The sequence below is a fragment of the Urtica dioica genome, chromosome 7 (assembly GCF_054948205.1).
Source record: "Urtica dioica subsp. dioica isolate 48M chromosome 7, U.dioica_male_clone48M_v1_H2, whole genome shotgun sequence".
NCBI lineage: Eukaryota > Viridiplantae > Streptophyta > Magnoliopsida > Rosales > Urticaceae > Urtica > Urtica dioica.
Window position 1 is genome coordinate 46,649,312 of NC_142762.1, and position 19,076 is coordinate 46,668,387.

Sequence of the window (19,076 nt, forward strand, 5' to 3'; positions counted from 1 at the left end):
AATGGCCAAAAAGTCATATTATATGTATGCTTTTATAAGTGTAATTAATGACCAAAAAGTTATGATATTTTAATCTCATTCTCTCTAACTTATAACGAGTCTAAAACTGAAATTCTCTTGTGTACATTATTCTTTTATAGATGGTAATCATAGTACCATTTCCGTCGCAATTTCTTATTTTTGAGACCATCAGCACATTATCGGTTGTCGACATAACAAACCTTTCCATCTAGACCTACAATGTCTTTGTTTAATGCCCACCGTTTCATGTGTGTTTGGACTTTGGATGATTAAATCATACATGGATAAATATACTTAACACTAATTGCTCTGTCCTAGCCACCCGAAAACAATTTTTTTTTAGGGACAATATTTTTAGTTATGATAACACTTTCAAACCCAGTTTTTCTAATCATAAAAAAAATACTATCTTATAAGTTAAAATATATAGGTGAATAACACGTTTAGTCGCAATAAAAGAAAAAAACACACACCCACGCACACACATTTAGTCACAAGTCTTGATTCAATTCCCAAAAGCCAATAGAGTGTTATACTTGATTCAAGGTTTTACCAAGATTTGGAAAGAAGCACTACTACGGATTCAATTTTTTGGTACGTAAAGGTATTAGGTGCGACATGTCGCACTTAAAAGTCGCACCTAAGCAGATATTAGATGCGACTTGTCGCATTCGAAGTCCTTAGCGACGAACTTTCGGGTGCGACATTTTGGGCATCAGGTGCGATTTTCGTCGCACCCGGTGCCTATATTTGTTCTAGTCACCATTGATGCCGAATTAAAAAATGGTTCAAAGGGAAAGATAAAACGTCCCTCATACAATTTCACAAATTCATAGCAAAAGAAGAATAGAGAACGAGAGAGGACTCGTATGTATATGTGCAACGAAAATGTTTCTCATTAGCATGACTATACGTGATAATTATTTACAACCGTGTAAATTATTTATTTTTTTGAACCAGAAACTACTTATATTGATAAACTCGGGTCATCCCTACATTTACCATTCACGAAATCTCACTCTTCTTTTTCCTTCTTCGTCGCACCTATTTGGGGTCGGGAAGGTTTAAATGAGGCCCCTTTCAAAGCGCCGCCGGAGGCGCAATCCGGCGAGACTTCAGGCAGACCGTCCTCCAAAGCGCTCAGAAAATTCTCATAGTAATCGCCGACGGCGAAAGTGAGGTCCGACAGCGTCGTCAAGTAGTCGAGGAACTCGAACTCCTCCGCGCACTCCTGAAGCCTCTCGACCCAAAACTCGGCCTGCCTCTGAAGGTGATCCAGAAACCGCTTCTTCTCGGGACGTTCGTCGCCGGGAAAGTAATGGTAACCGTAGACGTAGCTCCACCGCAGCGATCTCCGACACGCGATCGTCGTCTCCCACGCCCGCACGACTATCCCGAGGGAGAGCGGGTCCGGACCCGAGCTCTTCTTCAGGGCCTCGAGACTCTCCTCCGCCTTTCGGATCGGCTCCGAGTTCCGGGCCCACCCGGCGAGGTAGAAGGCCTCGTGCCTCGTCATCTCCGCGGTCCTCGGCGCCACGTCAGCCTTGCTGCACACGTGGATGTCTCTGTCTGGGCGGGGGTGGAGGCAGCGCCAGCAGAAGCGGTGGCGGCACGGGGCGGGGCACGCCAGGCTGTCGCAGCCGGAGCCTTCCTTCTCGATGGGCCGCCAGCAATTCGGGCAGGGCTTGGTGTTCGCCAGGATCCAGCCCCGCGTGGCGGCTTCCGGGGCCGACGACCCGGCGGCCCACTGGGCCGCGGTGGAGCAGCCCACGGGCCAGTGGGCCTCGCCGCCGCACGCCCAGCAGAAATGGCGCGAGCAGCGGCACTTCGCCGAGAAGTGGCGGCGGCCGGCGAGGAGGACGTCGGAGAAGTCGAAGGCGTGGAAGCAGTCCGGCGAGGGACACCACTTGATCCGCTTCCTCAGGTAGCTGTGGTCGACGTAGGAGCGGAGGAGGATCCGAGAGAACTTCTCCTTCGCCGAGTGGCTCTCCGCCAGAGACTCCACCATGTCCTCGCCCACGGCGGCGCTGCACGACGGAGTGGGACACGTCAGCGTGAGACACCCGTCGTTTACGGACTCCGTTATGTATTTGGACCAGCAGCTCCGGCAGAAGAGGTGGCCGCAAGAGGCTGACGCGGCGGTGGCGGTGGAGTAGGGCTCGAAGCAGATACCGCAGGTGGGATCGGAAGGGGCGGCGGCGATGGGGTCGAGGAAGAGACCGACGGCTGATCGGAGTCGGAGAGGGTCGTCGAACCAGTGGTCGAAGAGCTTGGTGAGGTTCCAGTCGAAGCGGCGGAGGAGGACGATGGCGGAGGCTCTGGGCTCGGAGATGGTGGCGGAGACGGCGGAGATATCGTCGTCGAGACGCTGCCGGAGCTGGGCTTCGTTGAGGATCGAGTAAGTCGGGGCTTGTTCGTCTGTGGAGTACATGTTGAAGATAAGGAGGCTTTTATCGTCGCTTGTAGCAGAGCGGTTACAACACAACTCAATCATGTGAAAGACAGAAACTTAGTTAAATAAACAAAAAGTCTAGCGGAGGCTGATATAAGTCAATGAAGGGAAATTACTGTGAAATAGAGAAGTCTCAGTCGGGGACAAAGCAACTCGGGGAAAACGTATTTATTTATTTATTATTATAAAAGTATTTTCAAATTTATTAGAGCTAGTAAAGTTGGAAGTTTATTTCTATCAGGCTATAATATTCCCTTTTTTTATTTTTTTTATTTTTATTTTTTATAAATACTGTTTTCAACGAGTTGGCAAAGGTTACTTACATTTGTGCCCGGTATTTAAAATAATAGTTCTCCGTGACGAAGAAAAAAATACACACTTTTAATGGAGCATACTTAGTTCACGTTGCTGCCTTAAACTCCCCCTTTTTATGTGTCTTTTTTCTTATTTTGCTTTCCTTTAATCTCTTTTCTTATCTTGCAAAAGATTTAATAAGAATATATATAAAGTAAAAGGTGCCAGGTGGCTAAGCATTATTTTATTTTTGGGGACATATCTTAGCGACTTATCAACGTTGATTGTTGATTCTGACGGAGGTCATCCTTATCTAGTTATCTTCCTCCAAGTAATTACACTACGGTTAGGCCCCAAGTGGGGACTGAGATAACAGCAAGAAAAATCAAACAATCGCAGAAGGTTGTGATATAATTTTCATTGTCAATTCTAAGTTAGTCAGACTATTGGATTTCTTGTTTTTATATATCCAGTTCAAGAAGAGTATCATGATTATAAAACTTGAAAGGAAGGATAATTAATAGACTCCTAAGATAAAGGCACGATGAAGCAAAACATACACAGAGAAACTACATCAAATCCTTTCCTAAAGGAATCACTGCTTGATCTCCGTCTAGGGGTTCATATTTTTATAGTGATGTACCTTGAGATAATATTAAAATAAATAAATTCAAAAAGTTGCTTTTCAATGTTCTATTGCTTGATATATAGGCATTACACTAGTATTGGTAGTGTCATTGCAGACGAAAACTGTTGAAGTTGATCTCATCTTCACGGTGAAGCCAAGTCAGCAGTGAAGCCATCGGTGGAGCCACGTCAGCATTAGTTAGTTTGTAGTTTGTTAGACAGTTACTTGTATAGGAAGTTATCTGGTGTTATGTGTTCTACCGTGTAAATTGCTTATGCAGTGGTTTATAAATAGCAAAGCAATGTAGATTAGGACATATGGGAAACAGAAAAACAAACTAGTATGAGAGAGATTAGAGATTGGGGATAAACACTTTTGAGCGAATTTTGTACGGGTTTGGGAAAGTGAGAATTCTCGAGAGTCTAAAGAACTTCTTGTATTGTTGATTGTTTTCATATAGTGGATCATCGTGACAGAGAGGCTGGATGTAGGCAATTGACGAACCAGGATAAAATTGAGTGTTCTTGCTGTGATTTACTTCCATTGATTCAGTTGCTTGTGTCCTAAGAAATCTGTTCTTGTTTTGGTTTTTTTGAAAGAACTGATATAACGCTGCAACAAAAACTATGAGAGTATTCGAGGAAAAAGGAAAAGGTACGATTACAATATTAACAATACCCAGAAGGAGATTAAAACAAGTTTTAGCTATAAAAGTTAAGTTTCCCCATTTACAAACGTTATATGACTGAGTATTTAAGCAAAGATATATTTACACTACAACCATAATGACTCATATTCATCCTTAACAAAGTCTACATAAGTATTTTCCTTAGATGAGTGCTGCTTCAATACTTCAGTTCATTTCTCAGGTTATATCTTTTTCTCAGCTAAGCTTTTGTTTCTTTGAAGTTGATTTTGAATCCTTGCCTAGTGTTCGAGCCTGCACTTTTGTTTTGTCTTTAGCAGCAACGAGTATTTCAAGAAGATCGTAGACTTGATTGATATTATATTATAGTTTTAGATGACCTCAAACAGTCGTATTTTTTCCAGGTCAACTCTGAGTCGGTGGATAATTCTAGGAATAAACTCTCAAACTAACCGTTTTTATATTGTTTTGATGGAATGGAGTTAAGATATGTACATAATGTATCCGAAAGTATAGAATCTTCAGATCGTACGAAAGATAAACATACCCAACTATTAGAAAACATGATCTTTGTGTGAGAGAAGAATATAAAAATGCATAAGTAAATGAAAAACTACCTTTACCAGCCATGGGAATGCCAGATATTCAAACTGTTTAGATATGCAGATTTTCTAGCACCTTAAACACATCAAGCATAAGTAATCCCTGATGATAGATTGTGTACCTTTCCCTGAACCTAGTGAAACCTGAAAGAAAGTGAACCTGAAAGTGATTTTTTCCGACAGAACAAAATCACTGCATATAACTTGCAACCAAGAGAGCAAAGTAATAGTAACTACATTTCACTAATTAATGTTTTTTTGGAAGAATTTCGCACATTATATTTGAGTAGTCAGTAAGAGATTAAGAGATCTTTTACGATTACTGATCTCACGCAAAATACGCATGCATCAACTCTAACCCAAGAATTCAACATCAGTCGGAAAATTTTCTATCAATTCAACACTCAGTAGTGTGACAACTTTCTGTACTACTAGGTACAAACCTCACAAATTCTAACCAGTACGTCAACCAGTTTTATATTTCAAACTAAAATTTAGCTTCTTTCATGCACATGCAAAATAATAATAATTAACTAAAAAAGACAAAAAAAAAATGTCAGAACTTTGGAAGATAAATATAGGTAATTGTATCTGAATCATCATGTGTGACTAGAGTGTTAAACCACAAAGAATATTTGTTTGCTGTAAAAATTAATAAATCAAGGGAAAGTTCCACAAATTCAGCATAATATACCTTTGATGATGAGCACAACAGGTTTAATTGGTCACCGCGAAAACAGGTGAATCTTGATTTACTTGTTCTGCCAAACATATGAGAGAAATATAGTTAAAATGAATAAATGTCATTATAGGACTGAATAATAAATAATAAAAGTAAATAAAATAAAAGTTCCAACTAAAATCAGTTTTTATGCTCATTCATTCACTCACCAAAATACCAGTCCATTGGAGACTAATTAATAATAACAAAGGCCAAGAGGTACACCAAAATTATCAGCACTGATTTTATTAGTATCATAATACGGATGCTCACCAACTTTTGAAATAAAAAACTATATAATCTGTAATTATATATGTGACCTGATCTAGAGTCTGACAGAAAGTTAAGTAAAAATCAAGCATAAAGCTAAACGAAATTTACTTGATAAATTCAAATCCAACTACAAAACTCACACACAATACCTACAACAAAGCAAACACATGAGCATGAGAAATTTACTTTAATGTTCTTCTATAGTAATTAATTCGTTTTACAAGACATCAATCATACTTAAGAGGTTGTTGTTGCTTCGTACAAATCCAATACATGCGGAACTTCTCAACATGAGCATGAGAAAGAACAATACATATAATCTAAATATAAACTAACAACAAAAAATTACAAACAAAAATTCAAAGAACATAAAAAACCGTATCATAGAACATGTAGTGTTCATAATAGTTTTTTTTTTTTTTTTTTTTTTTTTTCTTGTATAAACTCCAGAGCTTTGGAGCTTGAGCATGAGAGAGGACATTCTCAATACCGCGAAAACAAAATCCAACCCAAATTCAAAGATTATTAAAAACCATACCTCAATTTTTGTTTGGGAACATCGCCAAAAATACCTGTGGTCGCCGTTGAAAATAGAAACTATGGAAGAGTGATCCGATACGCGAAACATTCTCCACCGTGAAAAAAAAAAAGCAAATCAAACAGCATACAAGCGAGGCAATGTATGAGAAAAAACATGTTGAGAGAAATCGAAGAGAGACGTGTATCTATTTTCGGTCGGTTTGCTTATTATTTTTGGAATTGCGCAAAAAATTACTTCATTCTTTTCTCTGTTTTTTAGAGAGAGGTGTTTGTGGAAGGTGATCATTTTCTTCTTATTTCTATGTTTTTTCAGCGATAGAAAACGACAGATGAAGAAGATTTGGGTCTGTGGAAAAAGCTTGGAAATATGAATTTTTTTTTTTTTTTTCAAACAAGTGAATTGAGAAAAAGAACGGATAATACAGCCCTAAGGAAAATAGAGAAACGACACGTCAAGTTTTTATCTTTTACAAAAAGAAGGGAGGATAGAAAGAAGTGTTTACTGAGACACGTAGAAGAAGAGGATTAGCTATCCTTATGATTATGAACATTAACAAATTATACGTACTTATATTATATTAAGGGTGATATATATATATATATATATATATATATATATATATATATATATTATGCAACAGCCATCAGTGATACATGTGTTACCACCTCTAATAACTACTCTAGTCCCAAAATTTTGTTTTGAATAAATCAAATTATGGGAAGAGGAAATACGGAAATAATCAAAGTATGAAGCTTAAACACGAACTCATCACTACAAAAATAGGGTTAAGAGAAGCATAAATATCATAATGTTTTCGATTCAATACATTTAATAAATTTAAATATTAAATAGCACTTTATATTTATAGTAATTAGAAATTCCGTTAAATGACACAAACTGTTAAATTTTAAAACAATAGATGTATAAATGAATAAACTAAAAAACATATTTGGTATCTATGCTGTCAATTTTCTAATAATAATAAAAAATTAATATTTTAGATTCACGATTTAATATTAAATCAATTTCTCAAAGTATTATAAATATTGTTGTTACTACTGACATGATGCGCATTGAGTTTTGCGCACAAAAGTATTATTTGACTTTATATAATCGCTTATATCCGATCTTAGTCTAGGTTTTAAGTCTAAAATCAGCATCATTGTTCGATTCTTATCGTACAATAAAAAAAAATTGTAAAATTATAACAGAATGTCGCTATTTGGCCAAAAAGTTACGATATAGTTTGTTTTTAAAAGTGTAAATGGCCAAAAAAATTACGATATTTTTAACACAATCTCAAACTTATAACGAGTCTAGAAATGATATTCTCTCATGTACATTATTATGTTACAGATGATATCCTCAATATTTGGAATCTGATTCCAACTCGCGGAGGAAGAAACACCATAGCTGCTCTGTAAGCACAAGGACCATATACCAGTCTCTTGAGTGTCTTTGCTGAATTATCGAGCCTTGTGATAGCCGCTTCTGACCGTATACACAACTCTTCTGTCAAAGTGCCAGATGATAAGAGTCCTTTTTGCTCACGGTCTCGCATGCTCGCTAATCATAGAACGTGAGTCCAGTACACGTGGGAAGATCGAACTTTGAACCGCGATGGGCCCTTTTTCGAGCAGATCGACGCCCCAAAGAAAGCTACGCCACACATAGTAATCACCGACCGCAAATGTCATTGCCGACAGTTTGGTGTAGTTGTCTAAGATCTTAATCTTTTTTGCACATCCCAGAAGCCTCTCGACCCACGACTCGGCTCGCTTCTGAATGTGATCCAAAAACCGCTTCTTCATGGGACATTTTTCGCCGGAGAAGTAGTTATAAGCGTAGACATAGCTCCACCGGGGGCCGGCCTAAACTCACCGGGGCTCTAGGCGATTCAATATTTTGGAACCCTATAATACTAATAAAAATTTAAATTTTCAAAATAAAAATGTAAATTGTTTAGAAAATGAGCCAAAAGTGTAAATTTTTAAGGTAAAAAATGTAAATTTTCTTAAAAATTGACAAAAAATGTAAAATAAATTTTTTTTTGGGCCCAAGGCACAAGCCTTGCCCGCCTTAGGTTAGGGCCGGCCCTAGCTCCACTGCAACGATCTTCGACACACGATCATCTTCTCCCATGCCCGCACGATTATCCAAAAGGAGAATCGGTCCGGACACAAGCTCTTCTTCAAGGCCTCGAGAATCTCCTCCGCCTTTTGGATCAGCTTCGAGCTCCGCGCCAACTCCACGAGGGGTTCTCTGCTGTCTCTGTCTAAGCGAGGGTGGAGATAGTGCTAGCAGAAGCGGTGACCACACCTCAGCCTTTCTTCGCTTTAATCTCTTCTTTATCATCCAAAAGATCCAACAAGAATAGATATGTCTGAAGGTCTGAGTTCCCCACTAACAGCGAAGTTGACTTAAAAAAACCAATAGATATGTATATAGAGAAATTGTCTAAACTACCACCATTTGATAAATTTTTTCCAATTTCCCACCAAAAGCTTAATTTAGCCAAAAATACTAGTAAGTCACTTGTACAAATACAATTTTACCCTCAACATGATGTCAATAATTGACATCTAATGTTGACAGATGTCAACAATTGACATCTATTGTTAACATCTGTGAGTTTTGGATTATCTGTTTATTGACATAGATGTCAACAATCGATATCTATTGTTGACATAGATTTCAACAATTAACATATATCGTTGACATCAATTGTTGAGGGTAAAATTGCATTTGTACAAGTGATTTAGTAATATTTTTTACTAAATTAAGCTTTTGGTGAAAAATTAGAGAAAACTTATCAAATAATGATAGTTGAGATAATTTCTCATATATAGTACACAATATATATATATATATAATAATAATTATTATTATTTTATTTTATTTTTCCTGTCTACAGAATATATAAGTGCAAAGCTTAAAGTTATAAAGGCAGCAGTAGCGTAGCTATTTGACAGGTGTAAACTAAGCATTGTTTTAAATTTTAACTTGTACACCTCTTTAACGACTTTATTCTGACCGAGGTCATCCTTATCTTCCTCCAAGTAATTACCGAATTGGGAATGAGATAAAGCCAGGGCAAAGGTAAATTTAATCAAACATTCGCAAACAAAGACATTATCGCACAACTCAGCCGGAATATAATATCAAAACAATAACACAAAAACACAAAAAAAAAAAAAAACACACACATTCGGCAACAACATCAGGGATACATGTGTGTTACCACCTCTAATAACTAGTCCCAAAAATTTGTTTAAATAAATCAAATTACGAGAAGAGGAAATACGGAAATAATTAATTATGAAGCTTATACACCAACTCATCACTACAAATAAGCTATAGACATTTTCGATATACACAAAAATACGTCTTTACATCGAAGCCAAAAGATCTCTCATTTCTGCTACAGGTGGGATGCTCTCTGAAGGATAAATCTTGGCAACCAATTGCGCAAAACTTTCATACTTGTCTAGAAACTCCTTCTGTCGAAAGTAATATTGAAATATTTATAACTTTACTCTTCTTCTATTAATAGTAACCACCAAAAAAATCCACTACGATAATATAAATACAATAGCATTCTCTCTCTTGTCCTTCACTATTATTAATGTTATATTAAACCAAATACTCGTTACTTAATTGACAAGTGATAGAAGTAGATTAGTTCGGTCGCACCATTACCCACCTAATTGCAATGTTTCCCTATATAATTCAAATTTGAAAACATATAGACTCAACTCACCTTGCACTTGTCCCATAAAGACGGCAAAAGCTCTTCCGAGGTCAAGTACTTTTGCAATCTCTTGTACATCAGAGTGATATTCTTATCAACCTGTAACAGGGCAAGAAAAGCACCACAATATAAAGTAAGAAATTAAAGGTTCATACAAATACCAAATATATATAAAGGAATGTTGACAAAATTACCCCTGTTAAACTGGCTTTCAACATCTTCCGTAGGTCCGGTTTCGACAATCCAAGCTGGAAAGGGATCTGAAATTCATCAAGAAATCCATTAACCTCCCGGAGATTAAGCAGTGTTCTTGTTGAAAAGTATGTGTGCAAGCAACAAAGACCGTTTAACAGTCATGGTTTCAATGTTTTCTCCAACATTTCATTGAGAGATTAAATTTCAGAAAGTTAATCATAATAGAAGAAAATCTTAGCGATTTGACAGAAGCATGAATAAAATGAAACAAATTGTCGTGAGAACTAGATCTCCGAGCATGCACTGTTATCTCACAACATGAACTCACCTCTTCTGGTGTGATTGTGTACATTAAATCCTCTATTCTCCGAGCGAACTGGAAAAGCCGTTCAAATTGCTGCAGAAAGGAAACTTGATTAGTAGGTTTACCTTGAAATGGGAATGTGGGAATTGCAGATATGAAAGCAGATATTATAAGCATTTCAAAGAGTTAAAAATAATAATTATAAAATAATTACTAATGGAATGGAAATGATAAGATGTATAAATCACTTACACTATAAATGATGGCACTGATATAACGTGTGCAAGCTTGTTCGTATGATTCGCTTGCCTGGTGATAGAACTTGGCTAGGGTAGGCACCACATTGGCAAGATCATACAAACTGCATGCAGTGACTATGAATCAGAGAACCAGAGGAATAATTTGAACATTGAAGAGATAGAAACAAAGACAGACCAAAATTATACCTATTCTGAAATGCTGCATAATTCTCCAAAAGAATGATATCAGCATATTTTGGATCTGTTTGTGAAATTTTCTCCAAAGTTACAAACATTATGCTAACCTGTACCAAACAATGGTCAGAGCAACCAACACAGAACAAATATTCATTTCAAATATCATAAAACATAATAAAATAGACTGTGCATGTAGTTATCCAATAAGAGTATAGCTGTTTTCACAAATAACAAAAAGCCAATAGTTGCAGAGACTTACAAACTTTGTGTAAGCTTGGTCAACCAAATCCCTGGATTGTCCCTGGATATACTGCTCCATCCGCGTTGCAAGAGTTGCAAATCTGATACAAAGAGAAGAAAAAAGTTATAAACACAAATGAAGATGCTAGTATATCTTGGGTCGTTACAATTTAAGTGAGGTTAAAAAAATTCGAAACCTTTTGATCAGTCTAGAGTAAAATGGACTAAACGTTTCAAAGGCATCTGATTAAACTGATTAGTCTTAAAGTGTATTATGAATATTTACAAATCATTTTGTTTATACATACATACGCTTTCCAGAACATCATTTTGTTTACAATTACATAAATAACAAACATACGCTTTCCAGAACATTTTGTTCATAAATTGAAATCTTGCATCAGATATCAAGTTAAACCACATTACCTTGGGATATATGACAGGACACCTGTCTGCCGTACATTGCGCTCATTTTTTTCAATCTGGTGACAAGCTTCATCGACAAACTGAGGCAGTCCACAAGTTCAACATGTTAGGATAGGTCTGCAAGTGACAAAGAAAGTCAAGTATAGATCAGCTTAAAGATATAACTAACCCGACTGAACTGTGCAGAAATTCTCGACTCCAAGTCTCCAAGCAACAAACGCACAAAACCTGCTGCATCTGCCTTCTGACCAGACAGATAGCGCTCTGTAATCCCATGCATAGATATGCAGCGCAAAGGATCAATCTTATAAGCCCAGTCTACAACAGCATAAAAGTCCTCCTGAAATTCAAGAACTGCAAGTCATATCTCAAAACAAGAATCTTGGGTCAATTCACCTATAATTCCATACTGACAAACCATGTGACCCATTTTTGGCAGGAAAGGGTCACAACTCAATTCAAGCAAGAGCACAAAGTTGCATCAGTCTAGTAACTAATACTCTATGCTCCAACAAAATTAACTGGTTTCGGGCGGCATGTACCATGTCTCACTAAAAATTACATATACAATTCTAATGTCTTTATGCACAATTATATATAAAGGCTTTAGTTTTATCCAGAATCAATATGTTAAAGCGTCTGGTAAACACATGGGGATCTTTCTGATCACACAATAACCAAGAACAGACAAACGTAAGAGTTGCAATGTCTCTCATATTCACCTGGATCCCATCAAGCAAATCCTGAAGTGATGCATTCAGTGCTGCAAGTTCAGCAGAACTTCTACCTAAAAAACAAATAGTAGTCAAGTGATTTAGGATTGTGAACTAGGTGGGAAAAATGGTTAACCGGCTAAACCTTCTACCATTGTGAATTGTTATCGTTAACCATTAACCATTCAGAACGGTTAAATCTTAACCGGTTAACCATGTTTTTTAAGCACGGTTAACCAATTAACCGTTAGTTTCAATATTGTTTTTTCCTAGTGGCTGGTTAACCGCACTTAAACATGAAATAACCGGTTAAAATCAACCGCTTGATTATTTTAACCAGAACAAACGGTTAAAATTAACCAACCGATTAATTTTAACCGGTTAAAATGTAAATTAACCGGTTAAAATGCACACCTTTACCCAATATAAGACATTCCTTGTCAAGCTGAAACAATATTGACCGGCCATAGAAAAACAAAATTAAAATAAAAAAATATACCCGATTTTCCATCATCGACATCATCATCAATATCCATAATCCCTAAATCATCATCATTGCTGCTATCCTCATTTCGAGATTTAGAACCATTAGCAGCACCTCCTGGAGGTACAAGAGCTGGAACTTCAAAGCACATAAAGTGTGCGAAAAAAGAACTCTGCACTTTAAGAAAGTGATAATCATCAATCTGAAAACAAGACATCAGTTCAAAAATGTACAGAAACTATTCTCTAACCTCATCTACGAGAAGTGGGATAAAAATTGTTAGCATTTTGGCATAAGCTTCAGATACTGTAGAAGTGTCTGCAGCATTCACATTTTGAGAGGACCCTGTGGAAGCTTCAAGCCAGACAGTCGGATTTCTTGATGCTTTTGTGCTAGCACGAAGCTCATTTGCAAATTCTCGAGCCTGTAGGTATCAATTTATCGTCAATCTTAAAGCTTCACTTAACTACCATGGAACCTCCACTATCTATCTTTAAGGCTGGACTTAACTACCAGAAACAGTTATGAAAGTTTGAGCCTTAACAAAGGAAAATTTTAAATCCAGAAACCGACTGTAAATACTCCCCGTAAAACAATTTCGCCCTGGTGAATGGATGAGGGATTAGGTGATATCGGTTATTTTTTTATAACAACTTACAAGTCTCCGCCATGCATAATGTCAGCAAATTAGTGGGGTGCAACATTCCAGAAAAAAACAGGCCGGTAAAACCATAGATAATTGAAATGGAAAACCATGGGATAAATTTTGCTGAGTGACCAAGGTTTGTAACTTCACATGCGTTTGACATCCGATCAGCAGAGCAGTTGGACTTGGTGAGCTAATTTAGACACACGTATCGCTTGCATGAACTATTATGAGTTACTTATAAAAACATGATAACGATAGAATATTTTTTTTCCTGACCTCTCGTCGAAGAAGTAAATTAAGAGAACCACAATATGCTTTTCTTAGTGGACCAAGACAATTCTTGTCAAGACTCTGCAAAAAAAGATACAGAAAAATTAAGAAAAGAAAAGAACCATAGCATCATAGGGTTCAGAAGAAGAAAAATAGTTGCATTACACAAATATGATGATGAATTGTCTCATAACACCAAGATATCTAATCTCTACTTTAATCCCGGAATTGCAACTGACTAAAATTAGTTTATTATATTATAATACAACACTATTTACCTTGAGATGTTGCAAAAGTCGAGCATATGTCCGGCATTTGTACCGCAAATCAGCATGATCGGGTCTTTTCAACTGCCCCCTCTGTAAAAGTGTAATTGCCAAACTTAAATCTTGTCCAAGAAATAGTAGTTTTAAACAATATTAAAAAAGCCAAAACAAACAATTACCTGCGAAAAGTAGCTTTTGTCGCTTATCATGAAATCCACCAAACTCGCAAAGTAATTTCGCAAGAACTCTGAAGCCCTTCTTACAAATGTAGTTTTCAATTTTTCAAGCTCTGCTCGTTTCTCTCTGACCTGTAAACGTACCTCCAACAGGTCTAGTGAAACTATAAAAATCCAAGGACTATATCTCTCAACTAAACCCAAAGCACAAACAGTATGCGTGTAATCATTTAATCTCCTATATTATCAAGAAGAAATATTAGATAAAGACCTAAAAATATATATACATATATTTGACCCAAAAAAACTAGAACAAAAAAAAACATACAGCTCGAATGTTAGCATAGACAGGATCCAAATGAGGAACTTCCAGGCCATGCAAAGCTTTAGCTAACCATTCACAAGCTTCCACATTCTGAATCATTCGAGCCTCATCAAATGAACCACCAGTCAAGCATGCTGCATACTGAACCAATGAAACGTCATAGTAAATTACAGTCATCCAATGATGAAAACGATAGAATTTGGCAACATACCTCAGAAGGAACACGCAAGCGCTCAAGAAGTTTATCTAGTTCTTCAATGAGGGCTTTATTATTTACAGATTGCATCTCCAAGTTGTTATTGCGCGTTTCTATCTGGTTAGCACAGAAATAGAGTTAAATGCTATGTTTCACATACAGATAGTACAAATTCATAAGTTAAATCATTAGTTTTAGAGAAGATGAAAAAACGTGAGGGATTAAGATTCAGCATCATGCCTGGAAACTAAAAATAAAAAAAGTCAACCCAACATCATAATCCATTACAATATCAGAGCACGGAAATAATCAGTTCAATCAATGTTATACTGTTAACAAGGCAAGCATCCCTTGAAGCATACATGCACAAGCACAAAGAAGTGAAATGCTTACCCTGATATAAATATCACTAGCAAGGAATCACTAAACAAAGACTATGCAACCAAAAAAAAAAAATACATCTTCGTACCGATTCAATGTCTTCTCGCATGTGCCTAAGTTTAACATTGAAAATGCTTAACCATTCATCCATGTCTTCAACACAATTTGACGCTGCCTCAAGCCCGTGTAGTACCTGCAACACCAAAATAAATATTATTTGAATTCAATGCGGTCTTTGTCCTAGTAGGGATCTCAATTAAATAATTAAAAAAAATCCCATTTGAGAGGCCCTATATATTGAAGTGCATACGTACAGATAACATATCATTTCATGTACAAAAACGGCACCCTTTCCAATCTTTCTCCTTCCTGGACTAATGTCCTCAAAAATGCTAAAGATGCCCTTTCCTTTTCATCCTTACGATGAATTTCATGTGATGTACATACCCTTTATATGGGGCCCAACTTACTTCAATCCCAGCGCTAAGGAACCCTATTTAGTAATCTAAGTCTCTAGTAAGTCAAACAGGATGTTATGTCTTTGTCTATGATAGTGTCACACCAATGGTTTCGTGAAAGTATCAACACCTTCTACCCCGATAAGGTCGTATCATTTAACTAAATCTACACCTGGGATACAAGCTAAGAAAATAAATAACGCGGCTTTCTCGAGCTTACTAGGCCCGAATGCTATTGTGAGATCACTTAACGCCCCGGAAGAGCAACACACTCTGCAAGAAGAGGTAATCAAGTATACAAGAACAAAAAAAGTGGCAGAATCACCTCATCAATCAATGGTTCACTTTCTAAAATGGCATGTACATTAGCTGCTTCCAGAGCTAAGAGCTCTCTCTTCAATCTTTCAGAGAATGCCTCGGCTTCACCGATACCCATGACATAACTGCAAAACATAACAAAGCAAAAGGGGATTTAGAGTAAGAAAAAATTGTCAGCAAAAGAATCTTATTATTCGCATATTTCAGTCTAAGCGATAAATTAGCATAGGTCACCACAGATTTTGAATTGGCAACAGACAGTGCAATAATGTTCCTAATACAAAATGAAAATTGACTAAACAAATATTCAGAGCGTTTACTAAGCAATGACGTGTATGAAAAATAATACAAATAAATGCTATACCTAAGGTCAAAGTCATAAAAAATACAATACAAATTTTGCAATCATTTGAATAAGCTTCGTTAAACAGAACACAATTATCGACCTACAATGACAGAGGTCACATTTTTTTCTTAGTGGAATTCTGAAAGAATGAGAATACATACGTCCCCAACAGAGCCTCCATGTCCTCTTCCTCAGCTTGAGACACAAGCTCTTTTTCAACTGTTACTTTCAAATCCCTTTGAGTTACTGTTGTAGCTGCAAATGTGCCATCTTGAACACTCCTTTGAGTAGTGACAACTGAATCATTTTCCTAAACAAGATTTACAATGCAAACTCAAAATTACAATTTTATACCTAACAAGTTACAAGTATAGAAAGGGGAATGCCTTTTGCCATAAATGAATCAGTTTATAAAAAAAGTAAAAACACATCACGTTGTCAAAGAACTTGATTGGATAAAAGCAAAAGTATAATTGGACAAGTTGATATTGATCAGTTACCTTGGCCCATAAAGCCAATTCCACGACATCTATACCAACAACTTTGGGCAGGCGACCTAATACATCCTTGCACATGTTCAGAATCATTAACAGAAGGCGGTTCCTAGAATGAATTTAATAAGAAATCAAATTAAAATGCAGTAATTTGACGAAAATTGATCATTTCCATAAATTGGCGAAGCACAACTGAAAGGGCAATTTTTAACTTTTAGTTTTTTTATATTACCTGTCGTCAATATTGCGATTGGTCCACTGTGGTGGAGCAACACTCTGACTTCTAAGATTATCAAATCCCTAAAAAGTGGCACAGCTGGATTGTCAGTGCTTAAATTCAAATACTAGAACAGAACGGTAGGCTGTCTTTACGACAAATGCTAAAGATGGAGGGTTACCAAAGTAAAGGTACACCCAGTAGGATCATTCGCTATAACCTCAACCTTTGCAAGATGTTTAAGCTTGTATAACTTTGCAGGCTGAGACCAAAGAAAGACTCAGAAGACTAAAAAGTGGCACATAAGTTTTCTGGAGGTTAACAACCTCTTCATTTAACAGTAATTAAAGTTCGTTTAATTTTCAGGCTGATATGTGTGTGTAAAAAAAAAAAAAAAAAAGCCAAAAATTGATATGTTAATCAATCCAATTTTTTTTCATTATTATCTTAGCACTGTTAAACCATGAGATAATCTGCAATTAAAATTTGATATTTTCTTAGTAGTATGCTACACAGACCTAAATATAAGAAATGCAGAAAAGTTTTTGAAATGAAAAATCGTATTCCTTATTAATTACCTCAAGAACTCCCCCTGTAGAGTATTTTAACACTCGAAGAAAAGCTTTAGTCCTCTGGCCTTTCGATTTTGCTGCCAATTCGCAAAAAAATTATGAAAAACCGAAAGAAATTAACATAGAAAACCCAAAAGTCTTATGCTCCTTCAATTAAAACTAACTCTATAACGAGGTCTCAGTGAACTTCACAAATCGGGCAACAAACAAACCAACACTATCTCATGAGTGATTCATATCGAAGATTCCAACGGTAGAGTAGAATTGGCATGTCAATCACATCGAAACCTCAGCTACATTGCTTTAATTCCTCAATACAGATTCCAATGATCCTAAAACATGATCATTGAGAGTTCGAAGCTTACAAAAAGTAAATGTAAATAGCCTTCCAATAGAAGCGCACGATTCGAACCCTAGCGTTACCATAAACACAAAACTAGGACAACAAGACAGACTAAGAAATCAATCAAATCACTAGCATTGGAATAGATAGAGAAGATAAAAATCGCGTACTGGAAAGAGCAAGAACCCTAGGCTTGGCCATGTGACGGCCAAGCTTTCCGGATTTCCCCCAAACACCACGGCCTTTGACGACGCGGATCGACAGCACGATCTTCTGTTTCGTTCCTTCGATCGCCGCCTCGCAAGCCCGCTTCAGCTCTCCATCGTCGGCGCTCGATTTCGCCATCGCCGCTGCTCAGTGGCGTAGATCTCGATCGAACCTCCGTCTGTAGATTTTCTCTGAATGTCCGTACGAACGCAGGTTGAGGTAAGAAAATAGCCACGGAGGGAAGGTGTGAATAAACAGAAATGAGTGAAACCGAGACGAAAGCGAAAAAGCAGAACGAGGTAAAAATTCGTTTGATTACTGATAGCGTTGGAGTAACGTCGGGTTTTTCTAGCGCCGGTAATTCCTCAGGGATCTTTTAGCAAATAAAGAAAGATATATAGTTGAATCATTAGTGAGCTTCTTCGAAAATACTTGTTTCTTTAAGCCCACGAAAGAAACTAGTTTTCCAGCTGTCATGTAAATTTTGGGACACCGTGTCTCTAACTTCATCTAATACGGTGTAAATTTTGGGACACCGTGTCTCTAACTTCATCTCATATATTTTAACAAAAATACTCATTTTTTTCATTTCTGCAATTTTTTCTCATGTCTATTCCAAAATCCAGACTCATCATTGAAGCTCATCCTACGAGAGTCTGATGCAATCTAACATCACATTATCTATTATACAATCTAACATTAACATGACACAAAATTTTCTCTTGTTATTTTCTCACAAATTTTTTCACACATCACCGTCAAGACTCAAAGTACTACGAAATTTTAGGCAAAAATAAAATTTGAAGCCTTTCTTTTACAAACATATAAAATATATTCTAAAAAAGTGAGTCTTATAGATAATAATTTTACTTTTTAGATTTTTTTTTTTAAATTAGAACTTAGACCATGACCTAAATGATCATGGCCTAAATGGACATGCATGGACGAAGCTACATACATTACATTTCGGGGAGCTTCCTCCCCGACTTTTAAAAAAAATAATTTTTTCAATAATTCCAGCTTATAATCTTAATGAAAAATGGACGAAAAATTACTTAATATTAAAGTTTTTTATTCTTTTGCAATGACTTTGTAGGAATTCATATATAGTCCCCTCTTAAAAAATCCCT

General features: G+C 36.8%; 2 protein-coding genes across 5 annotated transcripts; both read right to left on the reverse strand.

Moving 5' to 3' along the window:
* Positions 1 to 805: 805 nt before the first annotated feature.
* On the reverse strand, positions 806 to 6,511 carry LOC149392253 (putative E3 ubiquitin-protein ligase ARI7). Of its 4 annotated transcripts, none has more exons than XM_089620377.1 (4): positions 6,176 to 6,511; positions 5,338 to 5,404; positions 4,659 to 4,787; positions 806 to 2,439 (listed from the first exon to the last, which is right to left on the reverse strand). In XM_089620377.1, exons 3-4 carry the CDS (start codon positions 4,669 to 4,671, stop codon positions 1,037 to 1,039), a joined length of 1,416 nt encoding a protein of 471 aa, XP_089476503.1. In that variant the 5' UTR covers positions 4,672 to 4,787; positions 5,338 to 5,404; positions 6,176 to 6,511; the 3' UTR covers positions 806 to 1,036. The 4 variants fall into 4 exon arrangements, with proteins under 4 accessions (XP_089476503.1, XP_089476502.1, XP_089476501.1 ...); XM_089620376.1 differs by having other exon boundaries at positions 806 to 2,506; positions 6,176 to 6,510; XM_089620375.1 differs by having other exon boundaries at positions 806 to 4,787; positions 6,210 to 6,511.
* A 2,855-nt stretch (positions 6,512 to 9,366) lies between these two features.
* On the reverse strand, positions 9,367 to 18,294 carry LOC149392254 (exocyst complex component SEC3A). The gene is made up of 25 exons (XM_089619384.1): positions 17,910 to 18,294; positions 17,403 to 17,473; positions 17,006 to 17,086; positions 16,840 to 16,907; positions 16,614 to 16,716; positions 16,275 to 16,423; positions 15,775 to 15,892; positions 15,080 to 15,184; positions 14,626 to 14,727; positions 14,418 to 14,555; positions 14,093 to 14,221; positions 13,926 to 14,006; positions 13,654 to 13,728; positions 12,979 to 13,152; positions 12,744 to 12,900; positions 12,254 to 12,318; positions 11,701 to 11,871; positions 11,532 to 11,611; positions 11,125 to 11,206; positions 10,875 to 10,972; positions 10,681 to 10,789; positions 10,453 to 10,521; positions 10,124 to 10,189; positions 9,939 to 10,028; positions 9,367 to 9,678 (listed from the first exon to the last, which is right to left on the reverse strand). The coding sequence occupies exons 1-25, from the start codon at positions 18,082 to 18,084 to the stop codon at positions 9,568 to 9,570; spliced, it is 2,667 nt and encodes an 888-aa protein (XP_089475510.1). The 5' UTR covers positions 18,085 to 18,294; the 3' UTR covers positions 9,367 to 9,567.
* Positions 18,295 to 19,076: the final 782 nt, after the last annotated feature.

Bases quoted from the DNA above. Each gene is read 5' to 3' on its own strand.
- LOC149392253 (XM_089620375.1), bottom strand. From the start codon at position 2,515: ATGATTGAGTTGTGTTGTAACCGCTCTGCTACAAGCGACGATAAAAGC.
- LOC149392254 (XM_089619384.1), bottom strand. From the start codon at position 18,084: ATGGCGAAATCGAGCGCCGACGATGGAGAGCTGAAGCGGGCTTGCGAG. The intron at 14,556-14,625 runs GTATGTTGCCAA...TCATTGGTTCAG, and splicing joins GCTTGCGTGTTCCTTCTGAG to TATGCAGCATGCTTGACTGG. The intron at 9,679-9,938 runs GTGAGTTGAGTC...TACTTTCGACAG, and splicing joins CTTTATGGGACAAGTGCAAG to AAGGAGTTTCTAGACAAGTA.